General features: G+C 38.6%; 1 protein-coding gene across 1 annotated transcript; it reads left to right on the top strand.

The window, feature by feature from the left end:
* The first annotated feature begins 15,217 nt into the window (after positions 1-15,217).
* qrfp (pyroglutamylated RFamide peptide) lies at positions 15,218-15,763 on the top strand. The gene has a single exon (XM_034094972.1). It carries the CDS (start codon positions 15,218-15,220, stop codon positions 15,761-15,763), a length of 546 nt encoding a protein of 181 aa, XP_033950863.1.
* Positions 15,764-16,080: the final 317 nt, after the last annotated feature.

Genomic DNA, 16,080 nt, shown 5'->3' on the forward strand with positions numbered 1-16,080 from the left:
GCTGAGACAATTATTTCTGCCATTTTCACACAATCCTAAAATGTAGTGGTATTTCAAACACATCTATTTGTTGTAACAGGCAGATGCTTACCTTGATTCTAAATGACCCGGGTTTTTGATTGTGTGAGATGGTTTCTTGTAAAAGCCGTAAACTCAATGTTTTTTGGTGTCCTCTCAGAAGGTCATCGGTGTCCGGACTTCCCGCTCTAGACCATCACGTCACAGGGTCACCAAGCTGTTGGAGTTTACCGGACCAGGTCCGTCCTCCGCGCAGATCGTTTGGATATGGCCAGAGCGGGGTCGCCGTCCGGATCTGCCGATGACCTTTCTTAGTTCTGAGGGAAAAGGAATTGTGTCCTAGACACTATTCTCTGTTAGCTGTACAAAAACTAGACTTTGCACTCCAATGAATTGTTTCTACAAATAAGCACTTTATTACACAGTTCAACAAAAATATATCAATCCGTACTATACCACAAAGCGCTTTGGACTCCTTCTTGAGTTCCCACCGTGACAGGCTCGTCAGTGTGAGGTCCCAGTTGAAGTGAGTCCCGAACTCTGAATATATCTTTTTCTTTATAGTGTTTGCTGTGAAGCCCCCACCTTTGGTGCTCTCTGTGCTGCAGTCTGCCTTTTCTGCCCAGCAACACACAGTTTTAGCTAAGGTCAGGCCAGGGCCATACTCCCTTTTTCTAATTACCTGTTTTAACTGGTTTTCTCACAAGACAGTTGCGTCTGGTGAGGATCAGGGCCCCACATCTCGTCCTTGAAGATAACAGGATGTAGCCGGCCAGCAGTAAACTTTAACAGCAGTAAACTTTAACAGGTTATTTTTCCACTCAGACAGCTCAAGGTTTCCTATAACAGGATTTCCTATAACTTATATTCACAGTTACTTTTTCCTTATCTTCATCCTTCAACACTTATCTAGTATCCTATCCATGTGAACCTGTTTTATTTGTGATGATCTCACACCCTCACCCGGGAAGATGTTTTTCTTTAAATTGAAGTTAAAGGAATCAATCTGGTGCACTTTGAGGGCAACATTAAGAGATTTATGGATACAGCTCTCAACACTCATATGAAACATATATTTCAATAATCAAAAAACATTGGAAGGATTTCTTAACCTATTTTATACAACTAACATAGATGGAAATATTTGTTTAAATAGATGACCAAACCAACTGAGATAATTTAGGCTACAGTTTACAATCTAATCACTCAGAGTCCTTTACCTCCCTGAGCTGACATTATCTCTCTCAGTCCAACAGGAGAGGACTCTCCCTCTTGAAACAGCTAATCTCCGTTAGCTCCGAGCTAGCACTAGATGCTAACAACAACCCTGTAACTTTCTCAGTCTCTCTTTCTCTCTCTCGAATCGACCAGTGGCCTTTATTTGTCATGAACAATCAACGAATCTACGAAACAATGACACCAGCCAGACTCACCTTCATCTTTTGGGAACAGAAACATCGCCACTTCGGCAGACTTGACATTACTACAGTCAGCGGCAATGCATCGCTTCCCGCGTGTTTTTCCTCCCTTTTTCTTCACTGTCGCCTCCATTGTCAGGTTTTCTCGATTGGCAATCACTTCCAGTCGACTCCGACACACTTTCCAGTAAAATACTCGCTCAAAAACTTTGATAAATTCGACTTTGAAAAAGAGAAACAATACACTGTGATGAATGTAAACACTTCGGAGGCGACCATCTTGTGACGTCACGCAGTAGCTCGCAAGCCACGCCCACGAAGGCGGAGGTCAACTGCGGATATCACGGCGGCAAATTCAAAACTCATCAAATTAGTTGCTATTCCAACATCTTTTGATATGGGTTTCAATGGACAATGTTGGTCATTACTATATTTATTAGCATAACAGATCATGCACAGGCGCACACTTCACGGGGTCTTTAATTTGCTTACTTTAACATCATTTTTCATGGTGGGGCTAAGCCATTTCTTGGCATGGCTGTAGCCTACCCCAGCCATACCCTGGCGCCGCCACTGCTTAAGGCAAATAATGCTTCAAGTGTAAATATGCTGGATTTTAGCTTTCAGGTCATTTTCATCCGTAGTCCCTGACATACAACATAAGAACATGACATTTATAAACATAGCAACAAATTAATACATGATGCAAAAAGAGCAAGAGCAGCATACTACGGAGCCCCCTAGGGGACATGGAGAAGAAAAAATTGTTTGCGAGATCTCGCAATACTTTTTATGAGTATATATTTTCGGCGTTGCAATTTGTAGACGGTCCCCTAAGCACTCCTCTCTCCTCCAGCTGCAGATTGTGACCAATTCTTGATGTTTAGCTCGGATGACGGCGCGTATCGAACTGTTCTGATAAAAACGACTCTGTAGCTCGTTGTCTACCTTGCTATGATTGTAAAGTCATGTTGTTTGCATTTTTACAAAGTTATGTTCATCAGTTATTGATCCGTGAAATTCGAATCTGTCAATAACTCTGCTTTGCGACTTGCGACGTGCATGTCCCCTCGTTCTGAGTGTTCTCTTGAGGTGTCTTTCACTTATGTGAAACCCGTGCCTATTGCCAAGCCCTGATGTTATATCTTTATATTTAAGGCCAAGCTCAAAGTAAAATCGATGAACGGCTCCATTGTTGTGGTTTCTGTGTTGCCGAACTGACCAGGAAGTACATTGAGCTAAATGAAAAGTGTTGCGAGATTTTTAATTGTTTTCTTCTTCTCCATGTCCCCTAAGGCAGGGGTTCCCACACTTTGCCATGCCAAGGAGCCCCATAACATTATCCTCTGGCGGGGACCCCCCTGTTGCAATTATTTTTAAATTATGAGTATATATATATATATATATATATATATTTGTATTAATAATTAATAATCAGTTATTCTTCTAAAAAATGTTTGTATTTATCTTTTGTTTGTCATTCATTACATTCATTGTGTGTTCTGTTATAAACATTCTTAACACAATATGAAACAGTAATATCAACAGTAAACATATTTTTAAAGCATTTTTAAAGTGATTTCTGTCTTTATAATATTATATAATTTTGAACAGTAATATGAACAATTAACATATATTTTTAGCATTTTTTAAAGCTATTTAATTTATGCCTTAATAATATTATATATATAATATTCAAAAGTTATATTAACAATAAACATATTTATATTCATATATATAAACATCAATATTTTCTACATCCGTGCTCTCATCCAGCTGCAGAGCGAAATATTCACTAGCTCTCAGTTGCTCCAAAAGCTGAGCACTCTCAGTAGCAGCAGCTCGATTCTGATTGGCTTGAAGGGCGGTCGTGTGATTTAAAAACAAAAATAAATAATAAATAAATAAAAAGATTGCCATCAAAGGACACAGATTGATAGATATGCAGTTATTAATAACATCTAAAAAAAAAAAAAAAAAAAAAATGTAAGTTTAAAAAAAGAAAAAAAATTCCCCTTTCCCTCAAACTTTGCGTGACCCCCCTGGCGCCCTCTGGCAGTCCCCCGGGGGGTCGGGGCCCCCACTTTTAAAAAAACACTGCCCTAAGGGGCTCCGTAGCTAGGGTTGGGTATAGTTTGAATTTCCACGATTCTGATTCCGATTCCGATTCTACTTTTCGATTCCGGTTCTTAACGGTTCTCAATTCTGATTCTTTGAGGGGCAGGGTAAAAACATGATACATGCTTCTTCCACCAAAAAAATTACATTTATTCGAGAAACTTTTACACAGTAATATTCACATTAATCGGTCTGTTTATATTCACTACTATGTAACTGTAACCTGAGAACCACTAAAGCTACAACAGTCTAACTTTTAAAGTTTAAAACAGTTCTTGTTGAGAAAAACAAGCATATCTGCCTTCTCAGACATCCCGGGAAGAAATGTTTGAACATTTTAAAGTAAAATGCTTCAATCTGATGCACTTTAAGCAGAATGACTAGAGACTATATCTAGGGTACAACTCTAAACACCCATATGAAAAAGATCGGTTTACATTTTAATAATTAAATAAGTATGTGAGCATAACCAATAACCTACCATAGCCAATAACAAATACATTAACGTGTTTTATTTTTGTTGTTCATTCATATCTTATTTTACTATTTTATTTATACATCTTTTTTTATCTCCAGTTTAAAACGATATGTCTGGTTTACTGTCCTATAGTATACATTGGAATGATTTCAAACCTGTTTTATCCCAATAATTATAAAGGAGTGCCTTGGAAATATGTTTACATAAATTGTGATCAAAACGTTTGAGACCCACTGAGATAACTTAGACTAAAGTGAACTATCTAAACACTGATAGTCCTTTACCTCACTGAGCTGTAGTTATCAGCCTCAGTCTGACTGGAGAGGACTCTCCCTCCACATCATTGTAGAAACATCTTCTTCTAATATCCGTTAGAGCAGCTAGCACCAGATGCTAATAACAACAGCGCGTACCGGTGCACCGTACTTTCTCCCTCGCTCGCCCCCACGCTCACTCGCACTTTGGCTGTGAGCTGCGGGTGCCAGATAAGCCAACATCCCCCTTTTTCATCACTTACAGCGACCATCGTACCGGGCAAATGAAAAGTGTAACCGGGATGAAAAGGGTGTTACATTTACTTAATTATGAATGTTGTTACATCACGGCCGAAAATTAGGATGAGCACCAACGGTCAAAACATTTTTGTTTCCCTCCCAGAGCTGTCAGCGCAGCGCCTCCACAGATCTGGCGCCCTAGGTGAACATCTATAACACCAGTGCGACGGGCTGGCCCTGGTCCCAGGTTACGCTGTAGGAAGTGTAGGTACTGTCACTACCCGATCCGTCACCCTGCCCGATCGGTTCTGCGCATGTGCGAGAGGGTCCGCCATGTTGGACAACTCCGGACGGCAACACCAGATGGACACTTGACACAGTGGCTTTTAGCAAAGCTCAAAAAGAAAACTCGAGAGAGATGAGTTATAGTTATTACAACGTGACTTCACTATTATTTAACAACTCTTTTTATTGAGTTCTTTTATTTGGGGTTAAGTACATTGTCAGAATAAGTGAAGAATGAATTTAACTTCTGTTAGACAGCCATATGCCATACATTTTTGCATACATTCACAGTAAATATTTATTCAGTATGATAGCTGTCTAACAGAAGTTAAATCTATTTCTCACTTATTCTGACAATGTACTTAACCCCAAATAAAAGAACCCAATAAAAAGAGTTGTTAAATAATAGTGAAGTCACGTTGTAATAACAATAACTCATCTCTCTCTGTTTTTCTTTTTGAGCTTTGCTAAAAGCCACTGTGTCAAGTGTCCATCTGGTGTTGCCGTCCGGAGTTGTCCAACATGGCGGACCCTCTCGCACATGCGCAGAACCGATCGGGCAGGGTGACGGATCGGGTAGTGACCATAGACTGTAGAGGCTTCTCAATACTCAAATTTCCCCTCCTCGACTCCCCTCCTCGACTCCCCTCTTCGATACTTAGACCCGCCCACAGGAGATGCGAGCGGAGGACCGAGGAGGGGAACCGAGGAGAGAGGAGGGGAAGCAGCAGACGTTTAAAGAAATGAGAACTCCTCTCCTCTGAGCGGTCATATTAAAGCGACGTCCGTTCATTATTACGTGACAACAGCTGCATCAGCTGTCGAGTGTTTCGTCATATTTTATAATCTCTGTTAGATCAACTGCACATTGTTCCCCCACATATTTACTTTGAGTTCATTGAGAGTGCGGTATAATGAGGCAATACCAGGCATTTGATTAACTTTTGGTTCACATTTCAATAAATTGTATTTGCATTCCTTTCAATAAATTTGCATTCCTTTTGTCCATTATTCTTACTGAAAATGTTAGATTACACATTCCCATCTGACTGAAGATTGGCCCCATTTATTTGTGACGTTGCAAACTCTGCGGTACAAGGCACAAGTGATGTGAAGCTCATAAAGTGAGGCGAATAGAAATAATCAGCGGATGGAGTGTAGATGTGGAAATAGCTGACTGTTTTTACAATAAAAGTAGTTTCTTAGTGAATGTCCTGTACTGGTCTTAAAATCTCATAATATCAGCTTTTAATGTTCCTCTTGGATGTTCTTCTTGACCCTCAGAGAAGGAGAAAATGTTGTGTCTTTCAGGCATGTCCTTTCCTAACAAAAATGACAGGAAACATAAAACATATTATTGCAGAACAAGTGTGTTATTCATGAAAGCGGTGTGTTTGTGTGTTTAGGGGCTGTAGATATAATTATTTTGTAATTGTAATGTTTTTATTTTATTTTAACAGTGAGCAATCAGATTATGAATGAACAGTATGAAGTTCATCAACATTTAAATATATGTTATTATCAAAATAATATTTAATTGTTACAAAACGTAGTGCAACTGTAGAAGCTTGCTCTGTTGTCTCACTGAAAGAATAACTTTTACCACGTTTTACAGACAATATTGAGAGATAAATAGTAGCAGTTCTCACTATGTGTTAAATATCTTTGCCTTCAATACATTAAATTAGAGAGCTGACAAAGTCATATTGCTAAATATCTAAATGTAACTTTTTGCATGGAATAAACCCTCAACTTAACTGATGTGTAGGTGATCTAGTATTTAGTATTGTTTATTGGAATGTATATCAGTGTATTAAAGTCAATACTTCATTCATTTAAACCAATATATTTCTTGATTTTTGTACAGTATGAAAAAAGAGTCTTTGTACCTGAGCTGAAGTTCACTGCTGTGAGGAGTCCAGTTCTGTCTCTCACTCTCTGGTCCAGCCTGTCTGCATCACCTGGACACCTTAAACAAACATATATATATATGTAAAGTACCATGTGTACAAACAATATAACTGATTCTCTGCTGTTGAACATGTTGGATTGTGTATTGTCCGAGTCAGGGTCCTTTTTATTTTACTGTAACTTTGGAAGTTGTGTTACCAATGCTTACTGTTTATTTGATACCCATTTGGTAATGCAATTAATAAAAACAACAAGGTTTGGGTTCGTTCTTCAGATGACTGTGACGTTAACGTGTAAGCTCAATAATGAACTCCAGCTCAATCAACCATATTGTAATATCTAAGTAATCATCTTGAAATATGACATTAATAATTGTAATATACACACATCTTATTGTGAGGTTGATTTCACATACACTACTTCGACATTAGCTTGTCTACATACTTGAGCATAGCCAATTTAAATTAACCTTATATGCATCCAGTTCTACCTACATAATAAAATATCTCTAAGTTACAAGGATGTAACCTTATTTTATCAACCTCAAACAGAAGCCGTTTGTTCAACAGTATTATCCCACTTAACACTTGTCTATTTCGTTTTAACCTTTATATATACAGTCTATGATTTTAACTTGGAGGCTACGATTAGCATCGTTAGCACCGATGTAGCTACCACTAGCTTACATGCTAACCCAAGCCTTACTATTCATTACGTAGCTGATTAAAATCATTAACACATAAATAAAGCACTCGAATTTTACTTACCGCATTCATGCACCGTCTGTTTTAACCGCAGATCGAGTCACAATAGTCCGATATATAAGCATGAAGAACAGACAACCACGGCCGGCTACAAGTTGTGTTTCCTGGATGAGCTGAGCAGGCAGAGTCCCTGTAGCTAGCTTCACGGAGCAGCTAGCAGAGAGACAAGAAGCTAACAGCGGCAGGCACTTGACAGAGCCGTCACTCAATGTGACCACGCCCTAATTGATGCACACACTTTAAGACCTAATATAAATAAAAGGGTCGCGTTAGAAAACAATTCACTCACAGATCCATAATCATGAAGGTGGAATCTAACTATATCGATAATAAAATGTATGGAGCCAGGGAGAGAAACATGTTTTTTTCTGCTGTAAAGTTGGGCATTTTAACATGGGGGTCTATGGAAATTGCTCCTTTCTGCAGCCATCGCCTATCGGCCAATATATGAACTGCAGTGTGTGGCACTTCCGTATTGGCTTCCCGGCTCTGCCCCAGAGTTTGCCGCTTGGTTGGGTACCGCAAGCGGCAAACTCTGGGGCAGAGCCGGAAAGCCAATACGGAAGTGCGGTTAAAACAGACGGTGCATGAATGCGGTGAAGTAAAATTCGAGTGCTTTATTTATGTGTTAATGATTTTAATCAGCTACGTAATGAATAGTAAGGCTTGGGTTAGCATGTAAGCTAGTGGTAGCTACATCGGTGCTAACGATGCTAATCCTAGCCTCCAAGTTAAAATCATAGACTGTATATATAAAGGTTAAAACGAAATAGACAAGTGTTAAGTGGGATAATACTGTTGAACAAACGACTTCTGTTTGAGGTTGATAAAATAAGGTTACATCCTTGTAACTTAGAGATATTTTATTATGTAGGTAGAACTGGATGCATATAAGGTTAATTTAAATTGGCTATGCTCAAGTATGTAGACAAGCTAATGTCGAAGTAGTGTATGTGAAATCAACCTCACAATAAGATGTGTGTATATTACAATTATTAATGTCATATTTCAAGATGATTACTTAGATATTACAATATGGTTGATTGAGCTGGAGTTCATTATTGAGCTTACACGTTAACGTCACAGTCATCTGAAGAACGAACCCAAACCTTGTTGTTTTTATTAATTGCATTACCAAATGGGTATCAAATAAACAGTAAGCATTGGTAACACAACTTCCAAAGTTACAGTAAAATAAAAAGGACCCTGACTCGGACAATACACAATCCAACATGTTCAACAGCAGAGAATCAGTTATATTGTTTGTACACATGGTACTTTACATATATATATATATATATATATATATCTGTTTGTTTAAGCTGTCCAGGTGATGCAGACAGACTGGACCAGAGAGTGAGAGACAGAACTGGACTCCTCACAGCAGTGAACTTCAGCTCAGGTACAAAGACTCTTTTTTCATACTGTACAAAAATCAAGAAATATATTGGTTTAAATGAATGAAGTATTGACTTGAATACACTGATATACATTCCAATAAACAATACTAAATACTAGATCACCTACACATCAGTTAAGTTGAGGGTTTATTCCATGCAAAAAGTTACATTTAGATATTTAGCAATATGACTTTGTCAGCTCTCTAATTTAATGTATTGAAGGCAAAGATATTTAACACATAGTGAGAACTGCTACTATTTATCTCTCAATATTGTCTGTAAAACGTGGTAAAAGTTATTCTTTCAGTGAGACAACAGAGCAAGCTTCTACAGTTGCACTACGTTTTGTAACAATTAAATATTATTTTGATAATAACATATATTTAAATGTTGATGAACTTCATACTGTTCATTCATAATCTGATTGCTCACTGTTAAAATAAAATAAAAACATTACAATTACAAAATAATTATATCTACAGCCCCTAAACACACAAACACACCGCTTTCATAAATAACACACTTGTTCTGCAATAATATGTTTTATGTTTCCTGTCATTTTTGTTAGGAAAGGACATGCCTGAAAGACACGACATTTTCTCCTTCTCTGAGGGTCAAGAAGAACATCCAAGAGGATCATTAAAAGCTGATATTATGAGATTTTAAGACCAGTACAGGACATTCACTAAGAAACTACTTTTATTGTAAAAACAGTCAGCTATTTCCACATCTACACTCCATCCGCTGATTATTTCTATTCGCCTCACTTTATGAGCTTCACATCACTTGTGCCTTGTACCGCAGAGTTTGCAACGTCACAAATAAATGGGGCCAATCTTCAGTCAGATGGGAATGTGTAATCTAACATTTTCAGTAAGAATAATGGACAAAAGGAATGCAAATACAAATACAATTTATTGAAATGTGAACCAAAAGTTAATCAAATGTTTTAAATAAAAAGCACATATGGACAGAAGGTGTAAGCCTATCAAATGTATAAGTAAACACATTAAGTAAAATAACGTGACAGACTAGGCCTGTGCAGTTGGTATCAGCTTTGCCCAGCATGGGCTCCTCCATCAGGCCTGGTCCTCCTCGCTGAGGAAAGACCCTCAGTCCTCTCCAAACCAACAGACTGGACGTCCATCACACGGAGGTTTCTCCCTGAAGTCTCTGCTGCTCTCTGGACACCAGGCTGTCTCAATCCGTCCACACTGAATATGAGAGGGGGAAAATGAAAATAATAAATGCTTAGACAATAAGAAACATAAAGTTGACTGTTGAGTTGCTCAGTTTTTTTAGATTGTTAATACTATTACTGTATAACTAATATCTCAGGTTAAGAGGCACATTCAAATAAAGATTGGTCTTTAAATACATTTTGTCTTTTGAATTGTTTGTCTAAAGTCAAGGATCTAGAACTGGTACTTAGTTTGAATAATACAGTCTGGTTATTATGCTGTTTGGAGGAGGCCTCACAGGTAAGAGCACTAACTAGCTACCATCACATGTACCTTAGCTTGACTTAAATGTATTAAACGTATAGTTAAGTGATATCAAAATATAAATAACTAATGTCATGCAAACATTAATATTTGCTTGATTCCAGTGTTGAATTTAGCACAATTGCATACAAACGTTAAGGGGTTTTAAGATTCTGAAGTATTATGCTAAAAACTTAGATTATAATTTATAGTTTTGCTGAATAGTTTCAAGGCCGCTTACCTTAGAAACGTAAAATGCGACGGCAGCGTGCAGATGGGGAGCATGTTAGCTTAGCTTGGTAGCTTCAGCTAGCTCTGGAACTTCCAGCTGGGTGGCAGCAGGTCCCGCCTCGGCTCCGCCTCTTTGCCCTTATTTGGAGCAGGCTGGAGAAGGCGGGAGTTGAACTCTGACGTAACTGTTGAGCCGTTAGTGGCCGACTCCGCCTACTAAGGGCTTCACGGCAACTCTGCAGAATCCTATGGGTGACGTCACGGACCCTACGTCCATTTATATATACAGTCTATGTACCCAACCCTATCGAAGCATACACAAGTATTTACCACATGGCCAACCCAGTCTCACGGCATTTCGTGTTCACCAACACGATTTTTAATCTATTGATTCGTGTTCACCAACACGATTTGCCCCTTTTTTCGTGTTGCACAGCACGATTTTAAAAGCAATGTATTTCTACTGGTAATGTGTTTCGTGCCTGCAGGCTGCAGCACCTCTTTTTCTCCGGTCGGGTCGTGGAAGACCGGAAGCTGTGTGGTTCATAAAAACATGTTCTTACTCAATATCAAGCCACAATTATTGCTTTTATTTTAAATCGTATAATTTCGGACTTGTGTTGCCGTCTGTGAGGAAAATAAATGGTGCTCAGAGCCTCAGGATACTGAAATCTGTATTTTTAAAATATTTTTTTCCTTCTAATTCGTTATTCTTTTCAAAATAACACACTGTTATTTACTCACCAATAACACACAATTATCCTTGCTTTTATTTATTGGTTTCATTCCATAATCTCGGGCTTTTTTGGTGTCCGTCAGGAACTGAATTTCAAAATAAAAATAACCGGAAACAGACGTAGGCCTATAAGGGACATTTCGAGCATCATTGCGATTGTCAACATTTCTGAGTTTAGGATGGCCGAAGACACTACACTACCCATAATCCCCAGCTATCGTTTAGGACTACAGTTCCCGTAAAGTTACGCAGAGCGTCAAACAGCTGTGTGAAATGTAACGAAACCACTCCAGACTATCCAAAACTGGAATCGAACACCCCCCCAGAACTACACATGCTGGCTATTGTGTTTCGCAACATGTTCTCTATGGGACGTCTCTACTGAACGTTTTCGTTTTTCCCATAATTAGAAGTTGCCATTATTAAACACATTGGTGTTATCAAATGTAAAACATATAATTAATAAATGGGTGAAAATCACTTGTGTCCATAATGCGCAGCATTATATTAATGCCGTATACCCACATGACAGCTCATTGCTACTTTGTAATTCTACCCCACTACAATTCAGAGGTTAACCTGTTATTTTTACTCCACTGCATTTATTTGAGTTACTTTGCAGATTCTGATTAATTATGTGAAATATAAACAACCCTTAAATCAGACTTTAGTTACACCTGAGTAAAATTCAGGTAAGGTGATTGTTAAGTGCCAACAATCAGGAGAGATATTTGATAGTTGGTACTTGAGAAGACTAAACATGTATCTGCAATTGACATGAATGGAAACAAGTAATAAAGTATATTCATTACTCGTTATTCTCTACTAATAGTTAATTAAAGACTGTATATTATGGCTATTTTGCACATCCCTTTCAAGATTTTCAAAGGTTTATTGACATATCATACACAACTACGGTGTAGTTATGCAATGAATGAGAAACTTGGGTCACAGGTTCCTCAACAGTGCATTACAAGACATCTATCAATATGTGTGTACCTCCACCATTAAACTGTCATATTCTTCACATTTCTTATTCTATCTACATACATAAGAGTATAATTAATGTGTATAATATCAGTTAAAATAAGTGCTTCAACATAGTTAACATTGCAGGAAAGCAATATATTAGACGTTAATTACTTTGTCAGGCTTAATATTTAATGTTTAAATAAAGGTTAATCCGTTTTTCTGTTTTGCACCTCCTCCTAATTAATATCTGTGTACATCCTGCACTAAACTGTTTTATTGTAGAGATCACTTATAGTATCTTCTTGATTTTGTATATTCTATATTTCTATATTTATACTTTCCCCCTATGAAAGTATGTACTCTTAATATTTTTTTAATCAAATATAACACATAAAAACAATAATTCAATAACGTGCTTTAACCACTAGGAGGTGCACACAAGGTGCACACAGCCATAATAACTTTGTATTATTAGTGTGTATGTACAACATCTGAAGATGTGTAGTTTTATTCATGCTTTCACATCATTTTACAGCATATTGCTATACTATTTCAGACTCAGTATTTACATTCTTACATTCAAAGAAAATCAGTAATATCTTTGAAAACTACAGTCCTTTTCTATCAGCTGTGCACCGTTATGGTGTACATATAACCTATCTATGAATTAGATCAAATGTAAAAGTCAGCCGAATTAGTGTTGATACTGCAAGGAGACGTATTGTGTGAAGAGAAATTGAAGATGTTGTTTAATTGTTGATATATTTATGATCCACGTCAAGTATTCAGTTTCGGCGCCATTTCTTCCAGTTTTTCCAAAGGTCTTCTCATCAGGGCTCTATAAATACAGAACTACGGCAGATCTGTAATATGTAATGCAGCCGAACCGTGTATTACAATGCCGTTATGTGATGACTTTCAAAGAGAAAAGCAAGAGCACTCGGAATTAAGTATTATTTTATACTTTTAAAATGTTTTCCGGATTTCATATAATATAAACACCAAATCCCAGCATACATTGCGGCTAACACATCCAATCAGTGAGCTTAAAACCATAGCTGAGGATCTTGGGTAATCGCTCGAAATGCCCACGTCTGTTTCCGGTTATATTTATTTTGAAATTCAGTTCCTGACGGACGCCAAAAAAAGCCAGAGATTATGGAATTAAACCAATAAATAAAAGCAAGGATAATTGTGTGTTATTGGTGAGTAAATAACAGTGTGTTATTTTGAAAAGAATAACAAATTAGAAGGAAAAAAAGATTTAAAAAAATACAGATTTCAGTATCCTGAGGCTCTGAGCCCCATTTATTTTCCTCACAGACGACAACAAAAGTCCGAAATTATACGATTTAAAATAAAAGCAATAACTGTGGCTTGATATTGAGTAAGAACATGTTTTTATGAACCACACAGCTTCCGGTCTTCCACGACCCGACCGGAGAAAAAGAGGTGCTGCAGCCTGCAGGCACGAAACACATTACCAGTAGAAATACATTGCTTTTAAAATCGTGCTGTGCAACACGAAAAAAGGGGCAAATCGTGTTGGTGAACACGAATCAATAGATTAAAAATCGTGTTGGTGAACACGAAATGCCATGAGACTGGGTTGACATGGCCGTACAATATAGCAGCAACGACATATAAAGTGCAAGAGATGATACAAGAGCTACATAGAGTGCAAGAGGAGATACCCCTGTATTAAAGTGCATTTAGCGGTGATTGCACGTCTGTTTGTTTATCAACCATTCTTTGAGTTGACCTTTTAAAACTATTGAGAGTGGGACAATCCCGTATCTCAGTTGGGAGGCTGTTCCACAACGAGCTGCCTTTAATGGAGAGGACATTTTGTCCAAAAGTGGTCCGTCTGCGGTGGACCTCACAGTCTCCTCTGGTTTCTGACCTAGTGCAGCGTCCAGTGTGTTTTCTGTGGATGGGGGGGGGGGGGGCAGTCCATGTAAACATTTATAAAAAAGCACATAGGCATACTTTTAAAAGACTTAAAATGGTCAAAACTCAAGTAATGGTGTTTCTCCAGGATGGTACAGTGGTGGTATGAATGTGGCTTTCTGTCAAACACCTTGATAGCTCTCTTGTACAGCTATTCTCTGGGTTTCAGGATTGTGGCTCAAGCAAACGGCCAGTTTGTCAGGCAGTATTCAATGTGGGATAGAATCATACAGTGGAGGTCTGACTTTGCAGCACTGACAGTTAAGAAAGGTCTGATTTGTTTAACATGTTGCAAGTTGAATTTAATAGTATTGGATACATTCTTGATATGTTTCTTAAAAGTGAAGTTCGAGTCCAATATGACTCCAAAATACTTGAAGTGGGGGACTAGTTCTATTTCTGCTCCGTTTAAAAATACGTTGGATCCTTCGATTTTGACTGGTCGTTTACTGAACATCATGCATACTGTTTTTTTACGTTTAACTCTGTATATGCAATGACAATCTTAAGTCCCAGGCTCCTTCAATGCAACATATATATATATATATATATATATATTAGAGCAAGAGGAAACAGAGTAGAAATAAAATAGTGCAGAATAACGTTGCAAGACCAATGTACCAATAATTGTTACATTGGTAATAACGTTGATTACAGAAATACATTTTATATATAAAATATTTGCTTGTTTTGGAGCAGCATTTAACAGCATTTAGGCAACCCATGTAGAGCATAGATAAGTATACACATAGTGATTATAATATGATAACTTATTTTAATTAACCAATTTAATGATATTTGTAAATCTAGTTTGTTTATTTATGAAGACTATGAGTCCTACTCAGACAATATTTAATTTCTTTAAATGTATTTTTTGCTATAACAATGTTCTCATGGTTCACTTCAAGTTATTTTTCACCCAAAAATGTTAAAAATACAAATGTTATCTTATTTCCAGATGAAACCTTCTCTCCATCTCGGGCCGTCACAGCTCACCCTGCTCTTCCTCGCCCTCCTCTGCCCTGTCCCACCCACAGTCACATCCTACCCCCACCTCCCCCCCGCCCTGCAGCCCACGGGGGATGGAGCTCAGCTGGAGTCCAACCTGCTGCACCTCCAGGCTGCTCTGGATGACCCGAGGGCCGAGTGGCTCTTCCGGCCTGAGACCTGGGCAGAGTGGCCTCAAGACTCCAGGGAAGCTCTGCTGAAGCGCAGGGAGGAGGGGGAGGGGAAGGAGTGGGGGGAGGGCCGCTCCTGGGAGGAAGAAGCACTGCGGAGGGCCCAGAGAGCAGACCTGTTAGACCGGCTGCTGTCACCCTTCCCCCGGGGCCACTCTCTGGAGAGCAGGAACTATCAGGAGGGAGGTGAAGCGGAGGATGGAGGCAAGAGGAACGACGCTCTGACCTCCATCGCTGGAGGTCTGCAGGCCGTGAGCCGCGAGAAAGGAGGATTTGGATTCCGCTTTGGGAGGAAAAGATGGACTGACAGGGGATGGATGGATTAGGGGAGGGGAGAATACGTGGAACTGATGAGGGAAGGAAAGGGCAGCTCATTCAGTAAAGGGACTTCTGGTGATACACTGCAACAAAGATGGCCTCCAGCAACATGAGTCCAAAGTGTATTTACATTTGTCATGGCTCCAAATTGTTGATGGAAAGGATGCCCAGTGGGTCACTGCCTTAAAAAATAAACGAGTTGCAGGTTGCACTTAAGTTAAAGAAATATTCAAGACATGGATTTGTATTATCGCCTCCATAATCACCCTTAAAACACAAAATATAAATGCATGAATATACTGTATATGGTTGTATATGTATTCAA

The sequence above is a fragment of the Pseudochaenichthys georgianus genome, chromosome 11 (assembly GCF_902827115.2).
Source record: "Pseudochaenichthys georgianus chromosome 11, fPseGeo1.2, whole genome shotgun sequence".
In the NCBI taxonomy this organism is placed as follows: Eukaryota; Metazoa; Chordata; class Actinopteri; order Perciformes; family Channichthyidae; genus Pseudochaenichthys; species Pseudochaenichthys georgianus.

Coding starts and splice junctions, on each gene's coding strand:
- qrfp (XM_034094972.1), top strand. CDS start 15,218: ATGAAACCTTCTCTCCATCTCGGGCCGTCACAGCTCACCCTGCTCTTC.